Source organism: Borostomias antarcticus (assembly GCF_949987555.1).
Source record: "Borostomias antarcticus genome assembly, chromosome: 10".
Taxonomy (NCBI): domain Eukaryota; kingdom Metazoa; phylum Chordata; class Actinopteri; order Stomiiformes; family Stomiidae; genus Borostomias; species Borostomias antarcticus.
Genome location: NC_140243.1, coordinates 14,488,494 through 14,502,213, shown reverse-complemented (window position 1 = coordinate 14,502,213; position 13,720 = coordinate 14,488,494). Strand labels below are relative to the sequence as shown.

The 13,720-nt window shown below is 41.9% G+C and overlaps 1 protein-coding gene across 2 annotated transcripts; it reads left to right on the top strand.

The window, feature by feature from the left end:
• Positions 1 to 3,189: 3,189 nt before the first annotated feature.
• On the top strand, positions 3,190 to 13,328 carry zdhhc3a (zDHHC palmitoyltransferase 3a). 2 transcript variants are annotated; one of them, XM_084444371.1, is made up of 7 exons: positions 3,190 to 3,356; positions 3,907 to 4,284; positions 4,533 to 4,657; positions 6,161 to 6,257; positions 6,551 to 6,632; positions 8,318 to 8,448; positions 12,134 to 13,328. In XM_084444371.1, exons 2-7 carry the CDS (start codon positions 3,955 to 3,957, stop codon positions 12,341 to 12,343), a joined length of 975 nt encoding a protein of 324 aa, XP_084300497.1. In that variant the 5' UTR covers positions 3,190 to 3,356; positions 3,907 to 3,954; the 3' UTR covers positions 12,344 to 13,328. The 2 variants fall into 2 exon arrangements, with proteins under 2 accessions (XP_084300497.1, XP_084300498.1); XM_084444372.1 differs by lacking the exon at positions 12,134 to 13,328 and adding an exon at positions 9,568 to 9,732.
• Positions 13,329 to 13,720: the final 392 nt, after the last annotated feature.

Genomic DNA, 13,720 nt, shown 5'->3' with positions numbered 1-13,720 from the left:
AGGAGAAAGTGTTTGGGAAGTGGGAGAAGATTGCCCCCAAGCCTGTACCACGATTCTGTCTGCACAGCTCAGCTGTAGGCATCATGTGATGTGATTGTATGTGATTGTATGTGATGTCAGTCATGTTAGGTGACTATGTAATGTAATTGTGTGTGATTTTATACGATGTCAGTTATGTTATGTGACTATGTGTACATGTGTACGCATGTATGTGTGTATGTATGTTATTTTATTTAAATTTTTGTGGACCCCAGGAAGATTAGTGGTTGTCCTGCAACCACTAATGGGGATCCTAATAAAACTAAACTAAACTAATCACAGGGGTCTCAAAGCTTTGGTAAAGATGGTGTCACCTAACTCCTAATTCCTTCTTTACTCCACATAGACGGAGAATCAATGATGGTGTGTCATTCAGTGCTGTATGAATTCATCAAAACCATAATTGGGTATGAAGTGGTGTTCTAAAACATGCACAAGCCTTGTCGGTGTGCATAATTATATTTTAACATCAGCATAATGTGCTTATATCAACATTTATGAAGCACATGACTCATTAGAAAATCATAACATGAAACATGAGGCATGGAAACAGCTAAATATCAAGTTTCATAGTCTCATGGGCTAGTATGGGACAACAAGCATGTTTGAGAAACACCTCTGTTCCCCTGTGCTCGTTAGGTGAAAGGATATCTCAAATAATCAAATGCTACTATTGTATCATAATATATCTTGCTAAGCTGGCAGAGTCAAGAGGTCAAATCCTGTGGCAACAAGGAAAAACAACAATTCATGAACAGCGCTTGGGTAAGGCCCAGTCTTCCTCCATCTGCAATGGAGGGAAATTGGGTTGGAAAATGTTTACCTTTCATTACATAATTTGGCATAAACATTAGTTTGAAGTTTGACTTTGGTAGAACAATCAAAAAGAAAATGCAATGCAAAATGTCCAGGCTAATGTGTTCATATTGATCAGCTTCTTTGAGTCAAATAGTCCACGGTTCCACCTTGCCCCAAATTGTGACACCATGTGCACTTCTTTCAGTACTAAACAAAGTTGAAGGCATCACAATTTGACTAGTTTCAACCCTCTTTTGCTGTAGATCTAAGTCCCCATCCCCAACATTCTATACTGATATCTGTGATGATGACCAAAAATAGAACATAAAGATGAGGCCTGGGGTCCTGAGATAAGTAAGATAGATAGGTAGAAAGACAGACAGACAGACAGACAGACAGACAGATAGACACTTTATTGATCCCCCAGGGGGAAATTTGATATTTCAGCAGTTGAAATTACAGCAAGGTTGGAAAGAAAAGGAGACTAGATACAGAGTAATGAAAAAGACACTAGATAATGAGATAGTAGCATAAAAAGAGGAATAACATGGACTATATACATCTATGCAGTATGTACAGTAACTGTGCAGTATAGAATAGAATAAGATACAGTGGGGAAAATAAGTGTTGAACGTGTCCATGGATGTATTCGTGTCAAGTTATTTTCCAGTAACTATATTTCCAAGCATGTAAAGAAATCACAAAAGTAAAGTCCAGAAATAATTTGCTACATACATGAAAGTCAAACATCAACTTTAAAGGTGCAAGTCAAGGTTTCGATGTAGACTAATCATAAAACAAAACAAAACAAAACAACAGCAACTGTAAAAAGGCCTGTGAGCTGAGCTGCCTCCCGACTAACCTAATATCACCAGGCTCTCCTCGGAGGAGCAGAGCCTGGGGTGAGTTCAATCTGAAAACGTGTGTGCACCGTTTTTCTACGGTTTCCGGGTTGAATTACATGTTTCCTCAAAACAGTGTGAAACGGGCTTTGAGGTACATTTTCTCTTGTTTGGTGGGTGTGTCAGGGGTGTTACCCAATCAGCAGACTGATATACAGTATAAACCCCGGCATATCTTCTCAGCTGCCATGTAGCGGTTGTTTAACACACTCAAGATTCAAGATCTGTTTATTAACCATGTATATGGTTCACACAGTAGTAATTTGACTAGGCTTAAGGCATATGCTGTTGCAGACGACAAAACAGGGTGCTGGACAGGAAAGACATGACAGTGCAAAACAGTACAAAAACAGTGCAAATATAAAATACAAAAACAGGTCCAGATGGACTGCAGTCTCCTGCCAGAGGGGAGTGGGTCAAAGAGACCATGACCGGGATGGGAGGGGTCAGCCACGATCTTATTGGGCCGTTTTATGGTCCTGGAGGCCATTTCAGTTTCAATAAACATTTTGAAACATTTTTTTGGGGCTGAACCCACCCGCGTTTTCCATTCACTATCAGATTCACATCCTGTCTTGAGACTGCCTACTCCAAAACTGTCATCCGGCAGATGCAACTTGCCCTAGACCCGCTTCAGACTGGTCAAATACAAAGCAATTGGCCCAAGACTATCTACAGCCGACCTAGGCAACTCCAAAACTGTCACCTGGGGGATGCAACATCACCTTGATTGGCTCTAAAATGCAGAGCGAATGGCCCTAATGGCCCCAGACTACTCCCGATACCGTGTGGTACCAACATTGTAATAGCTCACGAGCCTTGTTAAAAGTGGGAACCAAACCTCAGTCATCTCAGGGGGGGATGGGGGGGGGGAATGGCCTATGTTTATTCCACACCTTTCTAACAGCTCTGTGGATGGATTTTCTTTTAATTGTTATGGTAGTCTACGTCTAATTCTTGACTATTGCAACTTTATAGAGGTCTGGATAACTGCAGTCACAGCAAGTTGCAAAGGGAAATACAAAGAAATGTGTCCATAACCTGGAGCCATGTCATGCTTAGACCTACTCGGAAAGCTGTAGACGGTCTAACAGTGCCTCCTACTGGAAAACATGACCATTATGGATATAAAGCCGTTTTGAAGTTTCAACCCTGTGTTTTAAACAGTAGCCTAATCTATTATGTAGACATGTATGTATGTAACATCAATCACGTTTACTTTCACATTCAGCGAAACTTTTAATATCCAGTGTCAGTGACACATCCTTCTCCAACATACCCCCCGCCCCCAACTGGGTTTTCTAGAATCTATGTAAATTAGTAGTCGGGCTCTAAAATAAAAACGAGAGCTTGGTGACGCGAGGCTAGAGCTGTGAGGTGTTGTAAAAAATAAAAAAAAATAAAAAAAAACGTTCTCATTTGTCATACGACACAGGGGGCGGTGGTTCGAGTTCTGGGTGACAGAAGAGAAGAGCGACCCTCCTTGTCAGAAGCTGGCTAGCTAGCAAACTGTTCGTATTTATGTTTTATCCAAATATTGGCTAACGTTAGCTGTCTGACTAGCTAGACGGTCAGCGTTTTAAATAGGAGTCACAGCTTGACGTGGATGAGAAAGAGGTAGGTCCTACTGCTTCCTACCTAGCAGGATGCTCCTTGCTAAAACAAATGGTGCTAACGTTAGCTGTAGCTAGCCAGTCTTTAGCTAGCCATCTAGCGACACTAGCTATAGCAACCATGGATAATAGCTAGCTAGGTACAATTTGCAAATGTGTTTGTCAGTGGCCCCCAACTCACTAGCTGGCTAAAAAGGCCACTATTGCTGGCTTTTGCAGTCAAGTAGCAGTAGCTACCTACCTGGATTACTAGCTAACGTTTTCTAGCCAGCTATCCCTAACGTTACCTTCCCCCTGTCCTCAACCCCGCGTTGTCATTGCCAGCCAACGCAGCGAGGGCAGCACCTGGCTGGACTGGTAGCGGTAGATACTCCTGAATCAGACTACTGCATCCATGCAGTGTTTTGTCAAAGCTATATAGCTACCTAGCTAGTGCGTTTAGGACAGCAGGAAGAACGACTAGCTGGAGGCGCCTATAACTTGCAAACAAAGCCATCTAGTGTTGGAATTCTATTCTCCATCTATTTAACCTCACCACTCCTCTTTATATCCAGCATGTGGTGAGGACAGGTCAGCTGTCAGGACAGCTGGTTGGTAGGAGGATGAAGAGCCTGGTGCACCACTGCAGAGACGTGGAGAGGCAAGCTGGCTACTTGCAGCCATCCCAGCCAGGGCAGCCACAACCGGGGCATCAGCGGGAAGTTGCCCCCCTTGAGGAGAACTCTGGGGCCATGTGGTTCATCACAGACGCCTGTGGCATTGTGTGCGCCGTCATAACCTGGCTGCTGGTGTTCTATGCCGAATTCGTGGTGTTTTTTGTCATGCTTCTGCCCTCTAAGAACCTGACATACAGCATTGTCAACGGGACACTATTCAACAGCCTGGCCTTCCTAGCCCTGGCCTCCCATTTCAGGGCCATGTGCACCGACCCTGTGAGTAAATGGAAAAATGAGTCTGTCTTTGTCTGAGACCTTACTAATATGCACTAGACTAGGATCCTGACAACTCAGACAGATCTAAAAGCATGGGTTAAATCAAAGCTATCATAGGGAGTTAATTTTGTTATACAGTAATGCACGATGAAATGTCAATAAGTCTTACAATGGCAAAGACTTTCTGATGCCTTATGTTGTCGAGAGTCATGGTAAATCAAGGTAGGTTCCATTGTATTCTCTAACAGGGGGCGGTGCCAAAAGGGAATGCCACCAAGGAGTACATCGAGAGTCTGCAGCTGAAGCCTGGCCAGGTGGTCTACAAGTGTCCTAAATGTTGTAGCATCAAGCCTGATAGGGCTCACCACTGTAGGTAAGGGGTCCCTGTGTAGTTCACTTGGAAAAGCAAGGTTGGATGATGTCTGGAATTACACAATCCTCCCCTTGTCATGTCCAGACAGGATATACAATAAAAATACATATTGTATTTGTAAGATAATTTTGGGAGCTTTAAAATGGCTAAAGTATCTGTTATAAAAGGGACAGTTAAGGCATTCAGTTTTGATAATAAAGGCTGCTTGAAATGATTTACTCTACCTTTTATCAAACACCCAGCGTTTTGGCTATTTGCTTCCATTTCTCCTGTACTTCTTTACTCATTGAAGAATGACACAATTATGAAATAGGCATTTATTCCATTTGTGACATATCAATCAATCAAATCCTGTATTCAACCAGATAGGCATTATTGAGATTAAAATCTCTTTTTCAAGAGCGATCTGGCCAAGAAGGCAGCAGAAACAAGGTTACAGCAATAAAACATCATAACAGACAATACAGAGAGACATACTTTCCCAGAAAGAATCTGTTGTAGGGCAAGTAATCAAACACAGTTGCACTGACCAAGAGAACTGGTTTCATAGTCTTTTACACGTCGATGGAGCAGCATATTTAAATGCCTTTTTTCCTAGTTCAGTTCTCACACTAGGACCAGCCATTTGAAGTGCATCAACCCTGTTTACCTCTTAGGACGCAATAGCCTAGCTCTGTTTAATAATAGCCTACATAGTACATACTGCTATAGTCTATTTTCCGGTTATGAAGACAGACAACCACAGACCAAGCTTCTCGCTATAGGCTGCTGCTTTTCCACGGACATCAAATGCTTGTACAGGCTACTGTCTTTTATTAAAATAATAGCACTTGCCTAAACACTGTCAAACCTAGTTTGCAATGGTAGCATATATCAAATGGCTTTTCAGGCTTCATTCGCACCAACTAGACTGTCCTTTCTAAATTTTCAGTGATCGCATTATGTGAAAACTGTGCATACGGCTAACGTAAACTCTGCCACATTTATATTATATAGGCGAGCCTATTGTAAATATGAATAGGCCTTTTGGCATTTCACCCTGCTGTACATTGCTTGGTTGTGCAGTGCACTGACCAGCTCACTCTACTTTGATCTTTGATCATGGAGTAGCCTATAGGCTGGGCCAACAAAAGGGGAGTGCAAGGGAATTTAAAACAGCTTGATAGATACCAGAGTTGCCATCTCACAAGACATGTTCAACAGACATCTTTTCCACACAATTTTATGCTCTTGGGTTTGAGTCTAGTACCTTGATGTCTTGCTTTCTCTCAATACTTATTGAAATAGGCTGATTAAATTTGCAAATAGGCATTCAGTATGTCTGCTTCATGCTGCCCTGTTTTGCGCTCACCGACTTCGCTCTACTATGGAGTGCCATTCAAATTCAAATAGGCTAGACATCGTCTGTCATGGCATTGTCGACGGACGATACCAGCGTCCTATCGTCCAACCCCTAAATCTATCCTCCCCTTTTTCATGCTTTGTGTTTTCTGTCCATACAAGTGTGTGCAAACGCTGCATACGGAAGATGGACCACCACTGTCCCTGGGTCAATAACTGTGTGGGAGAGAACAACCAGAAGTACTTTGTGCTTTTCACAGTAAGTTACCGTAGTATTGAATTGGATAAACACATGAACTCGTGAATCAATTATGATGAGACTATGATCTGTCAGGAGTCTGTTAGATAGACAAGACAAGAACTATTGATAGAAATCTTTAAACTCGTCACTCACTTATAGAACCTAAACAATTGAAGAAACTAAAACTACACATATGCTCTGAAAGAGAAGTATTCCTCTAAAGGATTTGTCAAATTTGTTATGAAATGTGAGCTAGATTAATTTTCAACTGGTCTTGCTCTTTGTAAGTGACGGAATCATGTCTATTCCAGATGTACATTGCACTCATCTCTCTCCACTCTCTGGTGATGGTTGTCTTCCATTTCCTCTACTGTTTCGAAGACGATTGGACAAGTGAGTTGTCGTCTTTTACTTGCTCTGACTTACTTTTAACAAAACATCAAGAAAGGGTCCTCAAGAAAGGAGATCACACCTGGGTCAGTTAGACACTTTCTTTTTTTTCATGAATCTGATTTTCTTTTAATCTTTTGCACCTTGCAGCTGAGTTTGCAAATGTATAATTTAATTTCTGTTTTTGACCAAGTTCTAATAGGGCATTATACAGAAACATTATTTTTCATTCAGCTCTTTTTTTTCCATAATGGAAAATAACAAAGTTGAGTAGAGATGTCCACTAAATGTTACATTCATGTCATTGTGGAGGAAAACTCAGTCTTCACTCTTTCTGGCTCAGTCTTTATTTTTACATGGAGAGAGACAATACACAGAGTTAATGCAAAATCTCTGAAAAGTACTCCCTTCAAATTACATTTATACAGCAGCAATGTATCACATCTGTGCATCACTTATTAAAAAGGCAGGTAAGGGTGAGTTCAGTTCATCAAGGACACATTTTTCTCACGTCATGATGTGTATAGAGCATTGAGTCACAGATAGAAAACAACTAATTAAAATAATGAAAATATGACTAACTTGATTTCAGCAATCATATATGATCTTAAAACGTATTACAATATGATGTCAGACATGTCGTGAATCTGTTTAAGGCCTGGATTCCACTAACGCGTATTTGACGAATAAGTCCACCGTTTGCGCCTAGCAGTTACTACCCCGGCGAACACCCTCGAATCCAGAGGCCTTGGAAAATGCCCTGAGCTGCGTATTCGGGCTAGAAATCCGGAGCTGTGTTGCAGTGTTTATGCCCAAAACACCAGCGTAATCACTTATGGTTTTTGCTGTTTGAATACGTAGTGTAGCCAAGCAAATATGCATTAGTGTAATCCAGGCCTTAGTTTCCTGTGCGTCTAGTCAGGCCACAGCAGACACTGGCGTTGAGTGTTGACATTGTATCTTTTCTGACACCGTTCATCCCTGCTGTCTACTGACTCTGTAGTGGGCTGGAGGTCATAAGACTCAGGAGCTCAGAGTGAGTACAGAGAGAGTTTTGTCTGACTCAGAGCCTTTAGCTACTGTAGTCTGCTGGGCAGTAAGCATACCCTCTCTCTGTATGTGACTGTTCGCTGCATATTGTTCATGCACATTTCTGTACTAATCATCGCTGGAAGAAGTAGACTATTTAGCCTAGTTTATTCACAGCAACCAAATGGTTTAAAACTAAAGAGAAAAAACAAAACTGATTTATAGTTATTTTATAAATGTTCCAGGCAGTTTAATGAGCGTGATGTGATGTACAATATGTTTGGCACCCTCCTACCCAATGGGCAGATGAATTCCAGACCGCTCTATTCCAACTCAGTGCACCACTGTAGTAGATTGGATCTGACAGAATAATCATCTCAAGCGCATTAGCGTGGACTAACAGTTGTCTGGAATACAGCCGGCATCAGATCTTTATCTGTGAGCAACCGTACTGTACATGTACTGTAGCTTTGAATGTGCTGCTTGTATGGTGACTCCCCAGTGTAAATGCGTGTTCCCTCTCCTCCCCCACCCCCTGTTCTTCTACACCTCCTACCTGCCCCACCCCCCTTTCTACCCCTCTACTCCCCCAACTGCTTTCACCTCTCCTCACACTTTCATCCCCATACACCTCATCCTCTCCCCACCTCCTTCCCCAGAGTGCAGTACCTTCTCCCCTCCGGCGACCGTCATCCTCCTCATCCTCCTGTGCTTTGAGGCCCTCCTCTTCCTCATCTTCACCTCTGTGATGTTTGGAACCCAGGTCCACTCCATCTGTACTGACGAGACAGTAAGTGGCCCAATTAGTGACCCTAGTCCTCCCTCTCTCCTCCTCCTCCATCTCCTCTTCTACTGCCTCTCCTGCCTTTATTCTCTTCTTTCTCACACTCCTCTCCCCTAGCCTCTCTATCTCTTGCTTCTATGTGTTTTCTAACTCCCTAACATTGCAGTCGGCCTGCGCAGCACACCAGATTTCACTGAACTGTGAAGCCTTTTAACCGCTCAGGAATATATTGAAACAGACTGTTCATCTGCTCAGTGCCTACTGCAAAAGAAGTTACCCTGTGACTCAACCACTGTCTCTTTGTGTGCCATCAGAGGTATACTGATTGGCTACTTAATTAGTCTCTGATGGCTAACTCATGCTCTGTCAAAGCTGTGTCAGGAAGTCCATAATGGACCTCGGTCACAGACAATAATACGCATATCCCTACATACATCCTGTATATACACTTCTAACAGGGTTTCTGTAAGCGATTATGAATGAACATTACTAAACAGACATGCACTGAGGTGAACAAAACTAGTCTATGTATCAGTCTGAGAATCAGAATCAGAGTCCTCTGTATGGTGAACCTAGACACCATACACTACATCTGATACAGTAGGGAGTAGTATACTGTTGTGTGCACTGTAGGCCTAGGCTATGGTATGTTTCATGCATGTTTGTCCACTTGTGTGTTGATATCCACTTAAACGTTACACTAACTCCTTTTCTTTAACTTAAACTTGCTAACTTATTTTTGTCTGCAACTTCACGGCAGATGACCGAGTCAGGGAAAGGTTATTTAGTTGTCTTTTTCATGGCAAGAATAGGTCCAAAATAAGCTGGCCTATATGGTAGGCTACTTAGCAGACAAGACACTTCTACTAGGGACTTACCTCACAGTAATCCCATATACAGCTGTAGCTTACTGTAGCTACCTTAGGTTCTTATGGCCCGAGTCTGAATCCACAACATCAAACTTGACATCACAACAGCACCCTACCTATTGGTGTCTGTCATTTCATTTAAGCCATACAGGAGAAAATAGTCTGTTCGGTTATTACTATTGAGCGAAATGACAGTCAGCTAGTCTAGTTTTGTGATTCGTTCACACACTAAAGTTTGGTTGTCTCTCGTTTTCAGGGCATAGAGCAGTTGAAAAAGGAAGAGCGAAGATGGGCTAAAAAAACTAAGTGGATGAACATGAGGGCGGTATTTGGACACCCCTTCTCGATATTGTGGTTTAGCCCGTTCTCCAGGCCTGACAAGGGGAAAGCAGACCCCTACCAATATGTGGTCTGAGCTGAGGAAGCAAGACACAGTAAAACCCCCCTTTCGCCAGGTCAAACCAAACTGGAAGGGAGAGACAGAGGTGTGTAAACACCAACTCCTACACTCCACCACCCCCACCCTGACAATGCTGGAAACGTGATTGTAACTCCCTAACCATAGCTTTTTCGTCTTTTATTTTTTTTAACATTGCCAAACTTGCTCAACTTCTGTTGCCGTGAATGAACCATTCGGTGTTGCAGAGAAAAAGAAAAACTACTTTCAACTTGTCTGAAACCTGCCTGTAAAATCTTGTGGTGTTATTTGTTTATTTCTGGTTTTTAATTTGCTGTATGCTCTCTTTAACCTTGGTTAACTCCTCCCCTTTCCTGAGTCTTCCTGTCGGTTTGTTCATTCAGAACCATGTTCATCCTCCTCCTGATTCCTCTCTGATACATGACTAACTCAGCATAGGGAACTGGCTAATTCTGTTTGTCAACAGATATGTTTCCTGGCCACAAATTAACACTGCTCTAAGAATGGGCTCAGGACCGGCGGTAGTTTCCCTCCCTCCAGTTGCAGTACTATCTGCATTAACACTTACCATTACAACAGCCCCCCAAATCTACATGGTACATAAAGTGGGATATGGATGATGAAGTCAGTTTGTGCCAAATTCAGTGGGTCTTTTGATGACTACTTGCACTTATTTAAACATTTTCCCCGAAAAATAATTATTTTTGGTTGGAGGAGGGATGGAAAGCTGCAGAGACAATGGCTAAATTAATAAACAAAGGGATAGCTTACCCATTTATTTATTTATTTATTATAAAAAGGTCATTTTTTGGAAGTTAGCAGGGTGGAAATGCTAGTATGCATATGCTGATGTGAAGGTACTAGCATCCAGCCAGGAGAGCAAAGCTAAAGAACCATATCAGGAACATGTACCACATTGGTGGTGTGAAACAATGACACTTTAGTAAAATGGGTGAGTTATCTCTTTAAGGTAAGTAACATAAAAGGGAGGACTGTTAGATAACAGATGTGGGTGATGGCATATAAGTAGAAGGAAAACATTTTCATTTCAGGGGCCTTTAAAGACTCAAACAATCAACTGCAACCCTGTTGATGACATGTCAAGCTTGTAACAAACTTCTCAGTCATCTATTCATAGTTGTTGACTTGACTTATATGCACTTAAAATATGAATATATATATACAGTATATATAAGGTTTAATTAACCTTGTTTTAATCACCATCATCTGTAACTTGTTTCGTGCTCTTTAGGAAGCAATGCAATTTTTCTCTTTCTATACTGTGTTTACATTATTTTGGATCCTATTTTATTTGATTGGACGGGACAATTGAAGGATAACATACGTGATAATGATTTGAATGAGCTGGCTATTGAGTTTTAGTTTTTTTACTGACATGTTTTGTCTTTATTAATACTATGGTGCAGAGAAAATAAATATTTCTCAGTTATCTTACTGTTTTTGTACTGTGTGTGCGCGTGTGTGAGAAAGAGAGAGTGTGTGTGTGAGAGAGAATGTTTATACAAAGCAGTGTGAGGTGGACACGTTTCTATAAGTGGTCTACACGTTTCAATGGACTATTATTCTGTGTTGGCCTGTATTGGTTTAAATGAGGTTATCTCAAAGTAAGTGCAGAGGTCCTTTGTGTGATGGTGGGTCTGTATCCCACTTCATTCTCTTTCAGGTTTCATTCTCTTAACGTTCTATTGCTGTTGGCTTTCCGATACCTTTCCTATGCAGTACTTTCCATTAGCTTTGGTTGATATCTGAATGTGCCGAGTGCTTTTACTGAAGCTGTTAACTATCTCTCTTAAGACTTGAGCTAGACTTTGCTGCTTTGGTATTGGACTGAGGTAAGCTTGCTGCAGGAATGATGAGTAGCAGTTTCATTATATCATAACACATTTCATAAGCATGCAGAGCTAGAAGGCCAAAGCTGATCTACCAAAAGTAATTTATCAAAGCTTTTTTTTATTCCTTGGCGTTTGTATCTACTTAACCAAATGTGATTGAGGCATGAAGGGGTTCCGTAAAAACAAAGCATGAGGCATGCCTGTTCCAAGCCTGTTTTTGGTTTACATTCTGCTTCAGTAGGCGTATGATAATTGTCTTCTCATATTTTACCTGGGGTGCATGATCTGGTCTCAGTGCATTTCTGTTTCTTGAACTTAGTCATTGCCTTTATTGATAACAGACCTGGGTCAACTTAATAGAGTATTTGAGGTGCATTTCATTGATCAGTGTTTTTGGTAGTGTTCCATAAGTTTCATTGGACTAGGTTAACCAAATGCACCCCAAGTATCTGACAGGATAAACAAATTGCAGTATTTCACCCAGGCCTGATTCTTGTCTAACACAGGTCAGGTTTTGTCCTTATGCAGCTGACTTGTCACTGTGTCCCCAGGGTATCGAGCGGTTGAAGGGGGAGAGTGTGACCTGGGAGAAGACCACCTGCTGGGAGGCCATGAAAGCAGCATTCGGGGGGCCGCTCTCCCTCGGCTGGCTCAGCCCCTTCTCTGACCTCAGCTGCAAGGACCGCCCGTCTGACCACGGCATGGCGGTCCCACAAGGAGAGATCATTGAGGAGGACGTCATCGAGATCCCACTTAACTAGCTTGGGCGACAGAAACCTTCAGTCCCAAATCACATCCCCGTCAGCCAACCTCTTGACCTCGTCTAGCTCAAGCAACAGACTCTTGACTCACTGTGTACCACATAGGTCTGAGCGTCAGCCATGAGACCTGGACCATCTGATTGGATATACCGTACCTGTATATAGAAAGCAAGAAGGAGAACATTCCACTCAGACCTGGAGGTTGATCATGGCGCATGTCATATACCAAACTAGACATCCTCATACACATGTGAGAGGAGCTGAGGTTGATAGGGTGTTGTTTGTCTGTACACAGGCATTGCTACAGCTACCACGACCAAAAGCCTCTTAAGTCAAAGAGAGGATGAGTTGACTGACCCCTCCTCACCCCCCAGCAGTCTAATTCAGGAGCATCACATGGAAACATGTGGAAGCTGTGTGTAATGATATATTTGGATGATTACGTCGTGTCTTTGTTGTGTTTGAGTTGAGATGGAAGTCTATTATTACTCACTAATTGCCTTAACAACCAAGCTGGGAACTTGCATACAAATGAAACTGAACAGTTTTTATGTTGTTGTTTTTTTTTGGGGGGGGGGCAGCAGCAGCTCTGTAGCTTGCTCTGTCTGTTTGGTCCTCAAAAATTGGGTCTGACTGTACATGCTTGTATGTACTTCACAGCTATTGCGAATTTGTGCTTGTTCTTTTAATGAATAATCACAGGGAATGGCACCCAGGTACTTTTTTTTAAGTGCATCTGAAACAGCTGGGTTTAATACTATTCCATTGTGAAGAAGACGTACATTCTTTTACGTCAGTTATCCTCGACTAAATCTGCAATATTTAGTTGACACTTTTTGATTGCATAGTTAATGAAGGAGGAATGAGTGAGGACTGATGGACAGTCAAATTGAAGCTGTATCATGGGACCACTTATACTGTATACCACTAACAGGTTTTATGTTTACATCATTTTAATAAAGGGATATTCTTAATGTAATGTGAGCTGGGGTTGAGTGTTTTTATATGTATAAAATTACATATTTCAGTCAAGGTTGCAAGTGAGTTTTATTTCTAACAAATGATGCATCTGTACAATTTGCAATATATATCCAACAAGAGACATTCGTGGTCAGTGAGCAGGTTAGGAATGCGTTGTGCGATAGTGTCTTTGTGCATGTGTGGTACCATCAAACCATTTCTGTGATGAACAAATAAATTCTGAAGTCAAGATTTGCTTTTCACCCCAAAGCAGCGTGAAACTGAGATGGTACAGGCAGTACATGCCAGAGTTGGTGGTTTTCCTTGCCTGATGATGGACCAACCTGATCTTGCAAGTTTATAGTCTATAGTAAAATGTAACAAGAGCGTAGCAGTGGCATCACATGTTGTCCTCCC